At 41.0% G+C, this 20,325-nt stretch overlaps 2 protein-coding genes across 2 annotated transcripts; both read left to right on the forward strand.

Annotated features, from left to right (window-relative positions):
- Positions 1-457: 457 nt before the first annotated feature.
- On the forward strand, positions 458-5,434 carry LOC116203636. The gene is made up of 7 exons (XM_031535455.1): positions 458-613; positions 872-1,487; positions 1,662-3,196; positions 3,427-3,627; positions 3,813-3,983; positions 4,077-4,254; positions 4,338-5,434. Exons 2-7 carry the CDS (start codon positions 893-895, stop codon positions 5,222-5,224), a joined length of 3,567 nt encoding a protein of 1,188 aa, XP_031391315.1. The 5' UTR covers positions 458-613; positions 872-892; the 3' UTR covers positions 5,225-5,434.
- Positions 5,435-14,966: 9,532 nt separating this feature from the next.
- Positions 14,967-16,721, forward strand: LOC116203164 (peroxidase 5-like). Its single transcript, XM_031534827.1, has 4 exons — positions 14,967-15,268; positions 15,481-15,672; positions 15,810-15,975; positions 16,089-16,721. The coding sequence occupies exons 1-4, from the start codon at positions 15,059-15,061 to the stop codon at positions 16,493-16,495; spliced, it is 975 nt and encodes a 324-aa protein (XP_031390687.1). The 5' UTR covers positions 14,967-15,058; the 3' UTR covers positions 16,496-16,721.
- Positions 16,722-20,325: the final 3,604 nt, after the last annotated feature.

The raw sequence follows: 20,325 nt of genomic DNA on the forward strand, positions 1-20,325 counted from the left end.
TTTCTAACGAAAAAAATTTACCTGGACCGTTAACGATGTCGACGTGAATAATGACAGTCCACGACTAAAAATTTGAAAATTTTCCTTTATTTAGGGCTAAAAAGCTCCAAATCTGAGCATTCGTACCATAAATGTCATATAGCACTGTTGTTAGAAATGTTAGGTGAGCCCACAGCGTTATCCACTTCAATAAATATGGACTGTAGTTATCTACGTCGACACCGTTAACGGTCCACATAAGTTTTTTCCGCTAGAGATGTCGGGTGAAACCACAGCTTGCCAAACGTGAAACTTTTTGCTGAGGTTGTGATTTTATTGGACAAAGTTAAAAGTTCGTGTTAAAATTAGAAAATAGTAAAAAGTTTGTGTTCATTTTGGAAATTTATTGTAAATTTAGGCCGACGTCAGGGGCGCAACTGTAATTTCAGAAAGATGAGGGGGCAGAAATGAAACCTCTATTTTCACTTGCCTTCCTCTCTGGTGGGCGTCAAGGACACTTCTTTGCTCTCTCATGCTCTGGTGTTTGTTGGGCTCTGTGGAATTTCTCGCCCTTCTTCTTCGTCTCCGTCTTCCTCTTCGTCTCCGTCTTCTTCACCCTCCGCCTATCCATCAGGTAATGATCTCTGTTGTTCTCCCTGAATCCAAATTCTGCAATCTGCATACCAATTCTATCGTCTGCCCCAGTGATTGATCTTTGATTGGCTGATGATTGATTTCATCTGTTCTTGATCGTTCCCGATGATCATAACCCCTGCATGAGCATCGTATTCACTTTCACCAGCTGATATCGAGATCAATTCACCTCCTTTTGTGTAAATTATGGCGGGTTTTGAATCTTTGATCAGCTTATTTCTCTCTTCGTGTTGAATAGTGGATATAGGATAAAGGGAAGATGAAGAGCTGGCACTGTAATGGAGAATCGTCCTCCTTGTCATCGAATTTATCGGCTTTCGCGCCGCCCTTTACTGTCAGCCCCTTTGCGCCCAGCCCTGGTTCGAACCCTTATGAACCTCTCCTCGGGTTACCCTCCAATTCGTCCCTGAGCAGTTGTATGGGCCCGAACCCACACATGTCGGCATCCGATTGGGCGCCGAACTTGGCGGGCCAAGACTTCGATTCCATGAACTACCTTGGTGGGCATGAATACCCGCCCCAAGCTGTTGTTCCCGAAGTGACCCAGCCTTTTTCGTATGGCCAGTTATCGGATGGGCTGAGAACTAATGTCGATGAAGTGAGACCTTACTATCCTCAGTACTACTACTCCAAGGTCGAGCCTGAGGAGCCCTCGGCATTCACTAATCATCCTGGCTGGGATGGCCGATATTATGACAAGAATCAGGTGGTGTCAGGACTGGACTGTCCGGTCCATGTGGGCGAAACTTTCAGTGATACAGCTAGCAGAGAGCAGCATGAACTGGTTAAACTCGAGGGAGGTTACTGCCCTGAACAGGGAAATGCTGCTGATTCCCATAGCTATATGAACCAAGGTAATTTTTCCTTTATAAAACACGTTTCCTCCCAGTTGCCTCCATGTATATTAGATCCATTCTGATAAAACAAAGACAGAAAGAAATCAATGGGTTCCCCTTTCTTTTCCCTTCTTTTCTGTAGGACTGACTTCTATATTCATGTCAATCTTCTTTCTTTTTCTGCTGGTGCAGGAACTCGTCCACTAGGCTTTGGCATTCATGCGGAAGCTTCTAATGATGTCAATCTGTTGGAAAGGGGAAAGCTTGATGGTCCTAAATGTCAAGGAGCAGCAGATACGAAGTTCTCCCTTCCAAACAATTCGGAGTTCACAGCCATGACTTGTCCAACAACATTGGACTTAAAATACTCACCACTGCTACCAGCAGCACACCCTGAGGCACCACCTCTAGATCTTTTCCTGGATTTGAGAAAGGATACCATGAAGCACAACAACATCGTTCAGAAATGCATGAGACAGTCTGGTTCTAGTCCAGGTGATGAGAATTGGGATGCTGTTTTCCCTGCTCTTTCTACTAGACCACCAGCTTCTGCCCCTGTTATTGAAGTTCTTTCTGGAAATCATGGCAATGGCAGTCTTTCTGCTAGTGGACACTTCAGTGGTAGTACTGTTTGCAGTGTAAGGGATACTGATGCTGCAAAAGATTCTGAAAGAGATATTCTCTTTGATGTAGCACAGAGTAGGTATGGCCACGGAAGAGGTGATGGCACTTTCGGCATATTAAAAGATGAAGATTTTCGGAGTGAAAAAGCTTTTTCCAATGATGCATCAGTTCATCTGGTTAGGGAAAATCCCAGACTTCAAGTCCCTTGTACCAATGTTTATGGTCCCAATGCAAGTTCTTTCGAGGCTTTCAGCCATTTTAACCATTCACTGGATTCGCCATGCTGGAAAGGAGTACCAATTGGACATTTTGGCTCTTCTTTTGATCCTTCAGTTGTCCCTCCAAAACATCTTTCAGGATTCAAGGAGTTTAATGATTTGAATCCCCAGAGGCATCAAGTTTCTGCTCACAATGCCGAATCTGCCTCAAAATTCTCCTCCCAAAGACTTAATGAAGCCATGCTACAAATTGACAATCGGTCCTCAGAAAGGAAATCAATGTTCCATCAGGAGCAACCTTGTGTTTTTAATCCATCGGCCACAGAACAGAACTTTCATGATGCTTTGGAGATCGGTTCCCCCCATTTGAGACAGAAAGATGCTCATTTTAATGAGTTAACCAGTGATTGTAGCTTTGAACTTCCCCGGAACAAACCAAATAGCTCTGAAAATGAACTGAACCCTGAGGAAAGGAAACTATCTGGGCATGAGGGATTGGACACAGGGCGGAATATAAGTGATGACTCTAATAACGGCTTTTCTGATGTCTCAGTCCGATGTGTGGAACATGTCTTGAGTTCTCCTCCTACATTGGAGGCTACCAAGCACAGTGAATGGTCCAGGGAAGAGTTGACTGCAAGAGTAGATGTCTCGATGGTGGTTAGAATGATGCACAACTTGTCTGAATTGCTCATGACCTGCAGCTCTAGTGGTGCCTGTAACTTGAAGGAGCAGGACTGTGAGGTCCTTAAAAATGTGACCAACAATCTGATTATCTTTTGTCTCGAGAATAGGCATCTAGCTACCACAAGGAATTCGAACGAGCCAAAGACCACCTTCGTGCCCGATGGAGTCTTTCTTGGCGAGTTTCCTGGAGTTCATGCGGTATCCATCAGTTCCATTATAATGATATTTTTCAATAACCTTAATCAGTTGTAAGTTTGATTCATTCGTTCGTTTGTATCAACATGCTGGGTTGAAGGAGCGGTTGTTTTGAGTCCTTGTTCGATTACAGCAGAGTTTCTAAATCATTTCGTGCTTTAATGTTTTTGCTGGTGTGGTTCCTTTATTGTTTCTTTTTAAATACCTAATGGGTTTATTTATGTTTTAAGCAGACTCTGGTGGAGGTGAAGAGGCCAGAGCTACTTGGTGAAGTGCATGATGGTCAGGGGAAACCACTGCCAGTGTTGATTCCTCCCTTCGTTGGTAGGGAGAAAAACCACCGTGCTGTGCCTAATAATCCCGATAAAACTAGTTCAGATTTTTCTGTTCTCATTAATCAATCAAATGTGATCAGAGATGACAAAATGATTCAGGTACTTCATCTGTTTTTGTCACTATGTATTTGCCAATACGACTTATTCTACTCCAATAACCATAAATGTTTGTTGCTCTGTATACTCTTCCTCTTCATTGTTCCCACGTGAAGATTCCTGCTGAAATATTTCTCAGGGTTCTTATTTAACATGTAAATACCTCTGCAATATGGTGCCTTAAACAGAGTGGGGTGGTGGAAGAGCAACAAGTATCTGGTGATTCAGGGAAACCCGATGGATTGAATAATAACTCAGAGCAGCATTGCAATGTGCCTGATCGGATATATGAAAGTAGCTCAGATCATACCTCCGTTAGTGTTCTTCCCAACAACATTAGAGATGATAAGATGACTCAGGTAGTAATATGATGATGAATGGGAATAAGATGATGCTAATCTGAAGCAATTAATGTAAGTTCATTATTTTTTGGTTATTGATGATGTTTGTAGGCTATTAAGATGATCCTCGAGGAGAATTTCCATGAAGAGGATGAAGCTGAGCCGCAGGTTCAGCTGTTCAAGAATTTATGGCTCGAAGCAGAAGCTGCATTATGCTCCATGAATTACAGGGCCCGTTATGACCGCCTGAAGTTTGAAATGGAAAAATCCAAAGCACAAAATGAAAAAGGTAATGTTGTTTTTCTGAGCAGAAATCGAACAAGAAGTCTCTAATGGACTAGAGATATTTAGACGAGTTATTTCTCTCTGCAGCTCCATCTAAAAATACAATCGCTGTTGAGGAACTCTTGGATTCTGGGGTATCTGCCAACCTAGGCATCGATAAGAAGACAGCTGATGATGCATCAAAGAATCATGAAAATATGGATATCTCGGCTCAGAAATTCTCCCTTGAGAATGATGTCATGGCAAGATTCAATATCCTCAAAGATCGGGATAGTAAGTCTAATCTTGAAAGCGCTTTGGATGGTGAGGACCTAGCGAGTCATAAAGTTTCCTATGACCTTAATGAAGCTGATGAAGTTGCTTCGGGAACATGTGAATCACCTGCTAGCCCCGTGCCTACCATCTCACCAGTCAAAGGCTCTGCCAACCCAGCAGACAACATGGACTCCTCAATTTTTTCGAGACTTTCAATCCTGAAACAGCGGGAAGAAAATCCAAGTTTGGTAGTCAACCTTGAGCCTGACCTCTCCCAGCATAATTCTGGACGGAGCTTAGTTGGTCGGGAAGACAGCATGGGGGCTTCTGTCTGGGGGAGGTTATCGATCCTAAAACAGCGGGAAGAGCATTCAAGTTCCTCAGAGGTTGAAGTTAAGAAGCCATCTGAGGGTGTCAATCTTGAATCTTCTGTACTCTCAAGATTGAATATTCTGAAACAACGGGATGACAATTTGAGTTCCATGGGATGGGATTGCACCCCACCGGATGTTAATCTCGAATCTGTGGTGAAAAAGGATTACTTCCCCTCCATTGGGGAAACAACTGATACTAAAAAGGATTTCAGTTCAGGTTTCATCAATTATGGGGTTCCTGAGTCTCAGAGGACTGGCGGGTGTGAGAATCCAATGCATGCTGCACGCATCTGCGACTTCAGCTCGTCATCGGACTGGGAGCACGTGCTGAAGGAGGAGGTTTGATTCCTTCAAGTGGGATCCCGTTTTCTGCTATGGACATTCCGTATCCAATGCACTGTTTGCTTTATCTGTTTATTTCTGAGTACTTGCTGTATGGTGAATCGCCTATGTAAATCTCTCGGACCAGACTGCTATTAGCTAAGACCAATGTTTGTACATAAGATTTATGATTTTATGTATCCTTGTACGCAAGTTTATGTGTCTTTCTTTCAATCCTGCTGGTGAACATATACTCATGTGTTCTTCTTCATGCCAGCAAAATTGTGATGGAGCCAAGGTGAGTATTGGCAATTTTGGAGGCTCAAACTCGATGCTGCTTAGAATACATGAGCTTGGAAATTGGAGCAAGCTTGAAGTCGGTTTTAAGAGCTCGAGCTTAATCAAGCATCCACTTCAAGGCTTGAGCACATGGTAAGGGCATACTTGACTGGGCTCGAGCTCCAGCTGAAATCATTCTCGATGTGGTCGAGCTGGTCCGGAATCCTCCATAGGATGGAGCTCTGTTTGGCAGAGTTGATTTTGCGTGACGTCCATCTAAAATCCGGAGCAGGCATTGCATTTGAAAGTTAGCTGTGACCGATAGCTATGATTTTCGATTTAAATTGATGAAAGATGCATCCAGTAAGCTTCAAAACATTGGACCCATGCTGAGCTTGAGTTTGGCTTGGATTACGTAAAATGCTCTGTTTGAACTTGACCGTTAGCTCGAATACCCCATAAAATGGTCCATTCAAACTTGACTCTGGCTCGAACGTACTGAGTCGAATTTGAGCCACCATTTATAAGCCCACTAGCCTTTGACTAGCTTCACTGTATCGCACATATTTATGATCTTATCTTACCAATCAGCGTGGTTTGATGCAAATTTTCTTCTGATAAAGCCTAAATGTGACTTCCTAATTGGCCCGCCGCAGGCATACTGAAGTGCGTAAGTTCTTGGACTTTTCCATGATCCCACTTGATCTCAGAGTGGATCGCGACTTCGATCGCTTTCTTCCTCTGTGTGAAATATAAATATTCGAAAGTTCAATTGAGTCTCAATTAATCCAGTCGAATCGGGTCGGTACACTAAGGGTTAAAGCTTTTCCGTGTTGTGATCACAGATTTCAGATTTTAGCCAATTAAACAAACACATGTTGGGAGGTTTCAAACAAAACAACATACATCACCCATGTTGCTTGCGTTGTAGACTTGTTAACTAATAAAACAAGAAAAATACTAAAATAAGAAATGTTTTTTTCGTGGCCTCCCGGGATTTATGACAAATCGTGTCCGGGAATCAAGCTGATAAATTGTACAGAATATAACCAAAGTAGACCCCAGCGATTTCAATAGAAGAAGATAACAAATAACATGTGATTGGATAAAGTAATTGAAGTCTGAACCAACCATTAATCTTAGAGTTCATCTCGTGATTCCATTCAGAAAAAGCAAGCGATGTTAGATATTATTGTGAAATGTTTGAATAATGAGTAGAGCACGAAATAAAAGAATTTACCAGCATTCCAATATTTTGAGTAGAAGTATGTTTCAAATGATCCTTTCTTCATAACGATGTAGTAATGACTAACCAATTAAATTCTATCATTATATATATATATATATATATATATGGTCCCATTACGCGCAACGCAAATGACCGTGTCCCCGGATTTATGATAAATCGTGTCCGGGAAACAAGCTGATAAATTGTACAGAATTAACCAAAGTAGGCCCCAGTGATTTTAATAGAAGAAGATAACAAATAACATATGATTGCACAAAGTAATCGAAGTCTGAACCAATCATTAATGATTTCATTTAGAAAAAGCAAATGACGTTACATAGTGTTGTGAAATGTTTGAATAGTGAGTAGAACACGAAATAAAAGAATTTACTAGCATTCCAATGTTCTGAGTAAAAGTATGTTTCAAATGATCGTTTTTTTTATAACGATGTAACAATAAATAGCCAATTAAACTCTATCATTATATATATCTATGGTCCCATTACGCGCAACGCAAACGATCTTATCCATTCGTTTTATACTGCAATCATGGTGGCATTTTTTAAATTTTGTGACGATGCACGATTATTAGAGCATGTCCAATGCATGGCATTCAAATGGGTGCTAATGTGAGCCCATTACTTGCCACATATTTGCCACATCAAAAGGCATAGCATTCACATCTAATTTTAAAAATCTCCTCCAATGGTTGGCACTCCATTTGGGTGCCAATGAAGGCACGCTCTATTTAAATTATACATATATATATATATGTATAAATAATTATATATTTGTATAATATAATTGTTAATTAGTTAAATTATGTAATTAATTAAACATTACAAACTAATTATGTTTATTCATTATTTTTAATTATTTTTTACATAATTATCTATTTTTCTATTTTTTAAAAAATTAAAAAATAAAACTGGTCAAAAAGCCATAAATCTATTATTAAAAAAAAAATGAAAATGGGCAAGGCGCGTGGGCTCGGGCATTCCACGCCTGTCCCAATTGGCTCGGGAGTGCTCTGGGAGTGCCAAGGGGAGTACCGCCACGCTGGCCCATGTCAAGCCGGAGTGTTGATATCGATGTCGCCACGTCCCATTTTATCTCCCGCTTGACATGCTCTTATCATAGGTTGGTAGACCCCACTAAAGCAACCTCTGAATTTGTTTAATAAGAATCCATAGTTTTGGACTTAGTCCTTATGTCCCGTGTCTCCCACGTACATGCATGTCTTTCTAAAATTAGGAGCATGTATGCACGAACCCTTGAAGATTTATGGATGCTCGAATCCCGTTATATATATATATATATATATATATATATATATATATATATATGTATGAAAGACCAGCTGAATTTAATTAGAAACTAAACACTGTTTGACCTATCTAAGGAAAAGATTCTTAGTCTAATGAATCTGTTTTAACATATATATTTTTTAATGTCAAATCTCGGTTTAGTAATGTTGGGCCGGTTTCTTTCCTATATGGAGAATGGTGAGTGCGGGTGTTGGAAGTAATCCCACATGGAAAAGTTGAGAGGAAATCCATAGGTTTATAAGAGATAATGGTCTAGTAACCCATTGGCTTAAGCTTTTGGGTTGCGGATGGGTCCGAGTCTGAAGTAAGCCCATGAATTTTTCCCAACAAGTGGTATCAGAGTCTCGGGTTAGAGAAGTTTGAGTTTTTTCGGTGTTTTCGAGATGGAGGAGTCTACAGGATCTATGATCAAGTTGAATGCAACCAACTACTCTATATGGAAGTCTTGGATGGAGGATCTTCTATTTTGTAGGGATTTGTACGATCCCATTGAAGGGGATTCCGCGAAACCCAAAGATAAGGATGACAAGGCTTGGGAACGCACAAATCGGAAGACTATTGGTTTGATTCGGCAGTAGATAGACAATAGTATTTATCATCATGTTGCTCAGGAGACAAATGCGAAAGCTTTGTGGGATAAATTGACAAATCTCTACTCGAGGAAGACTCCGCAAAATAAGGCCTTTCTCGTGAAGAAGCTGGTTCATCTTCGTTACCAGGATGGAGGTGATATGGCTGTGCACATGAGTAATTTCCATGATATTATTAACCAGGTGACGAACCTGGAGATAATATTACCCGATGAGTTGCAGGCTTGTCTACTTTTAGGGACTCTACCAGATAATTGGGACACACTTGTGGTTGCATTAAGCAACTCTGCGCCAAACGGGAAGCTATCGTTGGCTACGGTGACAGACAGTTTATTTAATGAGGAGACTAGAATGAAAGGCACGGGAATTTCCATTCAGTCTGAAGCTTTGGTTACTGAGCAACGGGGGAGAAGTCAAAGCAGAAATTTCTCTTCCAAGCATAGTAACTCACGTGGCAAATCGAGGGGTAGATCAAAGTCGAAGATGAGAAAAGGGGTCACTTGCTATCACTGTGGAAAAGAGGGACACTACAAAAGGGAGTGTAGAGCTTTGAAGAAAAATCAGAATGGCAACGGTGAGAGCAAGAAGGAAGAAGGCACTACAGCAGTAGCATCTGATGGAGAGACCTACATCATTTGTGATGAAGCCTATGTGAATTTCACATGTCAGGACTCTACCTGGGTTGCAGATACAGGTGTCTCGTTTCATGTCACTCCTCATCGGGATTTCTTCTCATCTTACACTACCGGGGACTATGGTTATGTGAGGATGGGGAATGGACAGTCATGCAAGATTGTCGGTACTGGTAATGTCTGTCTAGAGACCAAGCTTGGCTGCAAGTTGCTTCTGAAGAAGGTGAGACATGTTCCAGAAATTCGCCTTAACCTAATCTCGACGGGTCAGCTTGATGATGAAGGCTACAGTAACGAATTTAGCAATGGGAGATGGAAGCTCTCCAAGGGTTCGTTGATTGTGGCACGGGGTCAGAAGACCGACACTCTCTACAGGCTACATGCCAAGCACAATTCCGGTCAAATTAATGTTGTTGAGGATTATCCTATCGAGCTATGGCACATGAGACTTGGGCATATCAGCGAGAAAGGTATTCAAATTCTTGCTAGAAAGCAGTCTTTGCCCGTTAAAGGTATGCACTTGAGCACTTGTAATCACTGTTTAGCTGGTAAGCAGAGGAGAGTTTCTTTTGTTAGAAGTCGTCCCTCTAGGTGCGATCATATACTTGATCTTGTGCATACTGATGTTTGTTTCATGTCGGATAGATCTCTTGGTGGTGCTCTCTATTTTGTGACCTTTATAGATGATCACTCCAGGAAGGTTTGGGCTTACCCTATAAGAACTAAAGATCAGGTGACTGAGATTTTCAAGAACTTCCATGTAGCAGTGGAAAGAGAAACGGGCATGAAGCTTAAATGTGTCAGAGCTGATAATGGTGGTGAGTATAGGGGTCCTTTCGAGAACTATTGCAGGACTCACGGTATCAAACTTGAGAAGACGGTACCGAAGACACCACAGCAAAATGGGCTTGCAGAGAGGATGAACCGCACAATTGTTGAGAGAGTTCGTTGTATGCTTTCTCAGGCGAAACTGTCTAAGTCTTTCTGGGGCGAGGCAATGAGGTTAGCGGTTGATCTTATTAATCTTACACCGTCACTTGCACTTGATGGAGATGTACCCCAGCAGGTGTGGACCGGCAAGAAAGTATCATACAAGCATCTCAGAGTCTTCGGGTGCAGGGCATCTGTTCACATTCCTCGAGATGAAAGATCAAAACTCGATGCCAAGGCAAAACAGTGCATCTTCTTGGGTTATGCACATGAAGAGTTTGAGTACAGGTTTTGGGACCTTGATAGCAAGAAGATCATCAGGAGCAGGGATGTTGTGTTCTTTGAGGACCAAACAATCGAGGATTTGCAAAAGTTAGAGAAGGCCAGAGTAGGCAATCCTCACGAGATCTCTATTCCTGTATCGGTTGATGTAGAGCATCCAGTGGAAGAGGTGCCTAGTGAGTATGAAGAAACCACGACTGGGGGTGAGATTCCTCAGGTAGATGATGATGTGACTACGGATGATACAGGCTCGCAGTTACAGTTAGAGCCTGCAGATCTACCTGGACGATCTGATAGAATAAGACGACCATCTACAAGATATCCGCCTCATGAGTATGTGCTACTGACTGACGGGGGAGAACCTGAGTGCTATGGTGAAGCTGTGGCACATGAGCACAAGGAGCACTGGTTGAAGGCGATGAATGAGGAGATGAACTCCTTGTCTAAAAATCACACGTATGACCTAGTGAAGCTACCGCAAGGTAAGAGATCATTGAAGAACAAATGGGTCTACAGGTTGAAGACAGAGAACTCATGACCTCGATACAAAGCTCGACTGGTAGTGAAAGGTTTCAACCAAAAGAAAGGAGTTGACTTCGAGGAGATCTTTTCGCCTGTTGTCAAGATGTCATCGATCCGAGTTGTTCTCGCACTGGCAGCTAGTCTGAATTTGGAGATCGAGCAGCTCGATGTAAAAACAGCTTTCCTGCATGGTGACTTGGAGGAAGAAATATATATGGAGCAGCCTGTAGGATTCCGAGTTAAAGGTAAGGAGCATTTGGTGTGCAGGTTGAGGAAGAGCTTGTATGGGCTTAAGCAAGCACCTTGGCAGTGGTACAAAAAGTTTGACTCTTTCATGTTGAGCCATGGCTACACACGGACAACTGCAGATCATTGTGTGTTCGTGAAACAATTCTCGAATGGTGATTTTATCATTTTCCTGTTATATGTGGATGATATGTTACTTGTTGGTCATGATATGAGCAAGATTGCAGAGTTGAAGAAAGAGCTCAGCAAGTCCTTTGCTATGAAGGATTTAGGACCGGCAAAGCAGATCCTTGGGATGCATATTTCTCGTGACAGATCAAGTGGAAAAATTTGGCTTTCTCAAGAGAAGTACATCGAGAAGATTTTGGATCGGTTCAACATGGGTAATGCTAAACCAGTTTCATCACCACTTGCTTCTCATTTCAAACTTAGCTCGAAGCAATGTCCTACAAGTGAGAAGGAGAAAGAAGAGATGAAGAAAGTTCCTTACTCATCAGCTGTAGGAAGTTTAATGTATTTCATGGTCTGTACAAGGCCAGATATCGCTCATTCTATTGGTGTGGTTAGTCGTTTTCTCTCCAATCCGGGGAAAGAGCATTAGAATGCAGTTAAATGGATCCTGAGGTATCTCAGAGGAACATCCAAGGTGTGTTTACACTTTGGTACTGGTAAGCCGGAGTTAGTGGGCTACACGGATGCGGATATGGCAGGAGATATCGATTCCCAGAAATCCACTTTGGGATACTTGATGACTTTTGCAGGGGGAGCTATCTCATGGCAATCAAGGCTTCAAAAGTGCATCGCTTTGTCTACAACGGAAGCCGAATATATTGCGGTGACCGAAGGTTGCAAGGAGATGTTGTGGTTGCAAAAGTTTTTGCAGGAGTTGAGCTTGAAGCAAGAAAGGTATGTTCTACACTGTGATAGTCAAAGCGCCATTCATCTTTGCAAGAATCCCACTTTCCATTCGAGGTCGAAGCATATCGATATCAAGTTTCATTGGATTAGAGATGTGTTGGAGTTCAAGCTGGTGAAACTAGACAAAGTGCATACTGATGAGAATGGAGCTGATATGATGACAAAACCTCTTGATAGGGAGAAACTTCATGTTTGCCGAAGTATAGCCGGTATGCTTGAAGCCTCCAAATAGTCGGGAGGGGGAGTTTGTTGGGTATCCCTCCAATTTGGAGGAAGTTGGGCTCAAATCATATTGGGCTTTTATCGGGCTTTAATAGGCCCAAGGACCCACTTTAGTTAGGGTTAATTTTCAGCTAAATTCGCTGGGTAAGAGGCGGCAGAATTGAGCAGCAGATCAGCACAGAATAACAGAGGGGAACAGAGCAGAATTCGGATCAACAGGGGCAGCGCGCAGCTGGAGATCAAACCTCGATCAGGACGTCAAACGAACTCCGATTGGGACAAAATTTTGACAGCAGCTTCACAACACGTGGGGCTAAGTTATGAACGGTCAGAATTTCTATTCGAGTTCTGTAGGTGCTGTTTCAGCTGACTTTGTGAACCACCCGGTGTGGGTGACGAATTTAGTGTTTGGGTGATCCAAGAGAGTGTTTCTCTTGAGTTTGGTGATCCAAGAGTTTATCCTTGATGAAAGACATTGTATAACCTTCATTCATAGTGGATCGTTGATTTGGAGTTGGTCCCGTGGTTTTTCCCCACATCGGGGTTTTCCACGTAAAATTTTTGGTGTTCTTTTACTTTACTGCTTGTTGGTTGATTTGATTAGTTCCTATCTCGATTACACTAGTAGGGGAGGAAGATTAATCCCTGCGTTATTGTTTCGTTGAGTACATCCCTTCTCAACAAGTGGTATCAGAGCCCAAGGTAACAATCCTAAGGAAGTGCACACGCTATGCGTGGAAATCCACACCACACCAAGGCCCGAGTGTGGAACTCGTGGCTGGTGAAGGGCCTAACAATTGGTATCCGAGTCCGAAAGTGAAAGCCCGGCTCGAAGTCCTCCATATAGTCGAGAAGGGGGGGAATTGTTGGGCCGGTTTCTCTCCTATATGGAGAATGGTAAGTGCGGGTGTTGGAAGTAATCCCACATAGGTTTATAAGAGATAATGGTCTAGCAACCCATTGGCTTAAGATTTTGGGTTGCGGATAGGCCCGAGTCTGAAGTAAGCCCATGGATTTTTTCCAACAAGTAAGTGATTTTACACTTAAGCACTCTACTCGTTCAGCTGATTCTATTACGTACAAGACAAAATTAAAGAGAATTTTAGTGAGAAATTATCGAGAAAGAATTCGAGGATGTTTTCACCATCCAAGTTGGCAATGAACGATATCTTTTTACAAATGTTTGTACTTATGATTGATGAATCATTACTGAATTTTCGATCGACTTGAAAAGATTACGTGACGCATGAGTTTGAAAAACTTGGCAATTGCAAGTCATCGTTTTGCATAAGCAAATGTTTGTTATGCCCCTTAACTGTCATCTACTAAAAAGTATAATATTATTTGATCACAAAGGAACCGAAAAGTACACCCAAAACAGATATATGTTTGACTTAATTGGACATTCAATATACGCCGAAATTAAATTGGACAAGATTATGTGAGATCTTAAATTATCATAATCGTCTAATTTTAAAATTAATGTTATTAGATATGACGTGATCTAATTATTTATTATTTATTATCGCCTTTCATGTGTGAATTGGATTAATTTTGATGACTCATCGCGTGAAATTAATTAAAGATGGTATATTTAAATCGATGCTTTAATATCATATAAATTTTTATACAACTGTCTAACATAAAAAGTTAATTTTATTAAATATGACGCGGTATAATTGTTTATTACTCAATATATTTTTGCTCCTTTCCATCTCTATCCTGCAGTGCATGCATGTAACAACTCCAATTGAAATCTTCGATTGTAAAGTCAACTTAGATTTCATTTCGTTGCCCCTTTTGGTTTTAGCGATATAGTACAATATCCACTTCCCGCGAAGAACGTTATGTTATACATATTTAATATAAGCTCATAAAGATATGATGATCGAGAGGAAGGTCAGGAAACAATATAAATCAGTACAATAATTATTTAACATTTAACTAAGTCTGTTGATATAATAAAGAGTCTTGCATAATAGTGCACGTTCTCGTCTAATAATCAAGATATTCCAATTTTAAAACTTATGGTATGACTATTTGTACCATTTATTAGCTATAATTAGGGATATTATTTCATTGTACTATGGTCATGATGAGTTTTTCCTGTAACCGAAAAAAAAATTAAGTCTATTGATGAATCGCAGATCATAGAACAAAAAAATTAAATTTGTTGATGCCTCGCAGATCATAGAACAAAGTACTTCATTAATACATATCATACATAGACCGAGCTATAATGTGTTGCAACGAGAAATTAAGCAAATGTATGCAAGTTAGACCGATCTCATGTATTAGACATAAGTATACAAAACTGTAGATGCGATTGTTATTTTGTTCACCACATTATCGACGTATACTTGATAAGTATAGAGGTTACATGGGCAAATCATTTTCTCGGTCGTTGTCCAAGTATTACATCAACATTCCAGCCTCTGGCTCTCTCACATACCACTTGAAGTGTATAAAATAATAATAATAACAATCGTAAGCCCAACTCATACACGTTATTATGTCAATAAAGTATTCCTTTTATTCCACTATATATAGCTCAGCTTCGAGGGGTTCTTCCAACTTCAAACATATCAACGCATATACTAATAATAATTAGTAACCATTTCGTTTGTGCTCTCGAAAGAGATAGCAAAAGGAGTTGAAAGTGGGTGTCGATCGTCAACAGTATGATGAAGCTAATTTCTCCATTTCGTGTAGTATTGGCACTTCTCTTGGCATCTCAATGCGTAGTGTCTCAACTTCAAGTTGGATTCTACGCGAATAAATGCCCGTTAGCCGAGTTCATTGTTAAGGATGAGGTTAAGAAAGCTTTCTTCAAGGACAAAGGCATTGCTCCCGGACTTGTGAGGGTGCACTTCCACGACTGCTTTGTCAGGGTAAGTCACATAATTATGAACTTAGCTATAGCGCTGTGTATATGGTTCTTGAAAACACGAAAGATCTTACCGGTTTTTAAATGCTTATTTCTTTCTTACGAGTACAAGCGACGAGTTAAGACTGTTAAGTTAAACATATCATATAATTATTATCGTTCACAAAATGTCCAGTCATGATGTGTAAAGGTTATATAATTCTTTTTCTCCCCCAGGGTTGTGACGGGTCGGTCCTGATTGATTCCACTCCCTCGAACACGGCCGAGAAGGATTCTCCACCAAACAATCCCAGCCTGCGAGGATTCGAGGTCATCGACAATGCCAAGGCTCGACTAGAAGCTGCGTGCAAGGGAGTTGTCTCGTGTGCTGATATCCTAGCATTTGCAGCAAGGGACAGTGTCGAAATTGTAAGGGGGACTTATTATCCGAACAAAGATTTGCCGGATCTATATATTTTTTCGTGACTTTTTAAACCAATATACATATAAACACTGTACTATATTGTCATTCTTTCCTTTTTCCTCCAAATTTCGATCATTTACAGACAGGAGGCTTCAGCTATGCGGTCCCAGCAGGAAGGAGAGACGGGAGGGTATCGGTTGCATCAGAGGCATTGGCAAACTTACCTCCACCGTCTTTAAATGTCGACCAACTCACACAAAGCTTTGCCAGCAAAGGTTTCACTCAAGAAGAAATGGTCACCCTCTCTGGTAATTAAAAATAATCGACATTACATAAGTAATTATTAAGTTTTTTCAGGATGTAGTACGTACGTACGTATTTTCATGTGGAATGCTTATAATTTCACTGTATGTGCTTGCAGGGGCCCATACAATTGGCCGGTCTCATTGCACTTCATTCCGCAATAGGTTGTATAGCTTCAATGCTACAATGAGCCAAGACCCGACCTTAGACCCAAGGTATGCGGCCACCTTGAAACAGCAGTGCCCGCAAAACAGTAATGACCCGAACCTCGTGGTCCCCATGACACTCAGCCCAGCAACCACCGACGTTGGATACTACCTTGACATCCTCCTTAACAAGGGACTTTTCACATCCGACCAGACCTTACTGACAAATTCCGCGACTGCTAACCAAGTAATCCAAAATGCGAGGAATCCGTTGCTCTGGAAGAGAAACTTTGCTGCTGCTATGGTGAAGATGAGCAAGCTCAATGTGTTGATGGGCAATGCTGGCGAGATACGGATGAATTGTCGGGTAATTAATTAAAGGCGCTGGCTAAATCAGGGAGTGAGGATTTGGTTTACTTAACACGTTTGATTGCTTGATCTAGGCTTCGTCTTGATGTTCTTTTTTCTATATTCTATTTCCCATAACTATCGAATGCATTTCATTAAACTGTGAACTAAGCAAGCAAAAGCTTCACCGCGGCACTGTAGTATTTGATCAATTGTCAAAAGTTATTATCAAAAGTAACTTGGGAGTGTTATTGATATAATGTTGGTTCGGACCTTGTACCATGTTTTCTTTGTGGTAATCCGTTAACTTCAGTTCCCGGAGAAACCCCCGCTAGTATATCGGTTCGTTATGTACACTACAAGAAATTTGTAATTTACCGTCTTCCGTTGGTTTTTCTTTTTTTTGAAAATCACATTTTCTAGAAGTCCATTTACGATCTCCTTATCAAGAGATTCCTAAATGGAACCATTTCCGATTGCATTCATTCGGTTGTGGAAGTTAGGGCTTAGGAGTATCCAATGTACATCCGTACTTCAAGTCCACCTCAATTCACCTCCGGCCGCACACATAAAATGATCGATCGATAGCTAGCTCCTGTCTATATGTTTCTAATCCCTTGCTTGCTCGAAAAACCGAAATGTGCCGTTTCTCCTGAAAAGGACCATGTCTTGAAGACTATTTCTCTTTTCTTCATTTTGATTAGAATATGGTGATTTAAAAAGTAGAGATTTATTATGTTAATTATATACATGAGTAAAATTCACAATGAGCACATAGACGGAACATAAATATATTGCTAAGGGTATGACCAAAAATCACGAGCCAAAAGTGTATGGCGAAAAGTCACGAGAGTATAAGGGTATTTTTAAAATTATTAGAATTGGAGAAACAACTTGCCAAGGATACAATCAAAAGTCACGACCCAAAAGTATAGGAGGAAAAGTAAAGATAGTATAAGAGTATTTTATTAAAATTGAAGAAACACTTTGAAAGTGCTCGTATTTTATATATATATATATATATATATATAAATAAATAACAATTGATTGCTTCAGTATCAAATTTGAGAAAATACATAGATATCAACTGAATTTACAACGGACCAACTACCATTACCAGATTACAAAACAAACCACAATCATTTCTAATTATAACACAACAGTCGGAACGATAAAAACATGTAATTGGATTGACGCTGTCAGAAAGAAGACCAAAAAAGGCTGAGGCAGATATATATTGAAGCATCCCAAGAATATATACCTGTTACAACAACAAGAGCAATATATCACAGTATGAGATTCTGCGGCTTTCGGATGTTTGATACGGGCAATCAACATCAACAAGAGAGCAACAATTTAACACTATAATAATCACTTTATAAGAGCAATATATCACCTACCTACCTACCACTACCTAAGATCGGGTGATGACGCTGACCTAGTCGACGACTGATTCCGAATCTTGTGAGCTTGTTCGAAGGAGAGCGGGCAGGGGAGGGACCTCGGTTATGGGGGTGGGAGGACTGCTGCCGGACACGGTGGCCCGGGCGGAGGTCGCAGGCGGCTTCTGCGGCCTCCGGCAATCCTGGCCGACTAAAATGGTCTGGGCTTTAATTAGTTTGAGCCCATTATATGACTTTAGAAGAAAATGGGCCTGGGCTTCAATTAGATGGGGGCCATTAATACAATAACCTTTTCTCTCTCTGAATGTTTTATTGTGTTAGGCCCAAATAAAATGTTTTATTGCGTATATATGATTACGGTCATTTCTCTCATCAAAGGCCCACAATCAAAACATCATTCATTCAAGTGAATGTACATACGCATGCATGTTCACGACGAATAAAACATTTTTCCGATAATTTTCTATTTATATTTTCCAAACATTAGCTTCAAGTTTGCGTTCCCAACAAATCGAGAATTTTGGATCCATTGTCTGGGGTCAGGTCTACGGCCAATCATCATAATCATCTGCGAAAAGGTCGTTATTTAAAAATAAAAAGGTCTGGATATTGATTTGAATCTAGATGACTTAGAGAAATATCTTATTCTTCAAATCACCCTTCTTCCCTTATCAAGATTATAATATAGTAACTATATATAGTTTGGACATTGCTTCTTCTACATGATCATGTGCAACATATAGTGGCAATGGGACCGTGCATGTCTTAGATAGTATATACATACTGTGAAGATTGGAATAGTCCAACTTGGTTTTCATTATGTCGAAGAACAAATAAATAGTATGTCCGGTGTTACACAAAAGAGGAAACCGAAAAGTATTCTAGGCTAATATCTAAGGCTACCAAAAACATCAACTAGCAAATATACAAGTTTCCCAATTATACATTTATACAATCCAGAGTATCCATAATACTCCCCCTCAAGTTGGAGTATGAGGATCGCGAATGCCCAACTTAGAGAGAATGAAGCGGAAGCGGTCACGACCCAGTGCCTTTGTGAAGATATCTGCCAATTGTAGTTGGTAGCCACGACACCTAACTTGAGATGTTCACAAACGAAATGACAATCTATCTCAATATACTTTGTTCGCTCATGAAAAACCAGATTAGCTGCAATGTGTAATGCGGCTTGGTTGTCACAGAATAATTGAGTCGGTGTAGTCATATGTATCCCAAGAGAAGAAAGAAGACTCTGCAGCCAAATGACCTCACTAACCGTTGCCGCCATTACTCAATATTCTGCTTTAGCAGATGAGTGTGAGACCGTTGTCTGTTCCTTCATCTTCCATGAAATCGAACAGCCTCCAAGCATAATGAAATAACCCGTAACAGAGCGACGGGTCAAAAGGCAACTTGCCCAATCCGAATAGCAAAAAGCTTCCAGCTTAAGCGAAGGAGGCCGTAGAAAAATTCCCTTACTAGGAGATTGCTTCAAGTATCGAAGAACCCACATAGCAGCATCCCAATGGTCCTGGCGTGGTGCCTGCATAAACTGTGCTAGAATATGAAGAGAATAGCTGATCTCCTTCTTGGTGATGGTCAGATAAATAAGTCTCCCGATCAGACGTCTGTATTTGACAGGATCCGATAATAAGTCACTAAAACTTGTGGACAGTCGATGATGCTGCTCCATAGGGAAAGGCGATGGTCGCGATGCCAACATGCCACATTCAGTCAAAATATTGAGAACACACTTTCTCTGACTTAGGAAAAGTCCAGAATCCATTCTAGTGACTTCAATGCCAAGAAAGTACTTCAGGGGTCCCAAGTCCTTTATGCGGAAGCACTTATCCAGATAACCCTTGAAAGAGTCTTAGTGACTAGGACTATCGTCCACTATGATTAAATCATCAACATACACTAATACGCCAAGGAATACGTCACTTCGAGTGAAAGTAAAAAGAGAATGATCTGCACCTAATTGGATAAACCCATACTGCCGAAGAGCATCAGCAAACTTCGAGAACCAATTCCTCGATGCTTGTCGCGGACCATATAGAGACTTGCGTAGCCTGCACACATTCCCATTCCTCGAAATAGAAAAGCTCGGGGGTAGTTCCATGTAGACTTCTTCGTCTAGATCCCCGTGCAAAAAGGTGTTATTGACGTCCATTTGATGAATATGCCATCCCTTAGCAACTGCAACTGTCAATAAGCATCGCACAGTTACTAGTTTAGCTACCTGCGCAAATGTCTCATGATAGTCAACTCCTTCCACTTGCGTGAAGCCCTTCGCAACCAATCGGGCCTTATAACGTTCTATACTTCTATCGGCCCTGTGCTTCACCTTATATACCCACTTGCACCCGATGGGACGTTTGCCAGAGGGGAGTTGTTCAATCATCCAAGTATTATTCAACTCAAGTGCACGAACTTCTTCCGCCATTGCAGTTCTCCA

This window comes from Punica granatum, chromosome 4, assembly GCF_007655135.1.
Source record: "Punica granatum isolate Tunisia-2019 chromosome 4, ASM765513v2, whole genome shotgun sequence".
NCBI classification, from domain to species: domain Eukaryota; kingdom Viridiplantae; phylum Streptophyta; class Magnoliopsida; order Myrtales; family Lythraceae; genus Punica; species Punica granatum.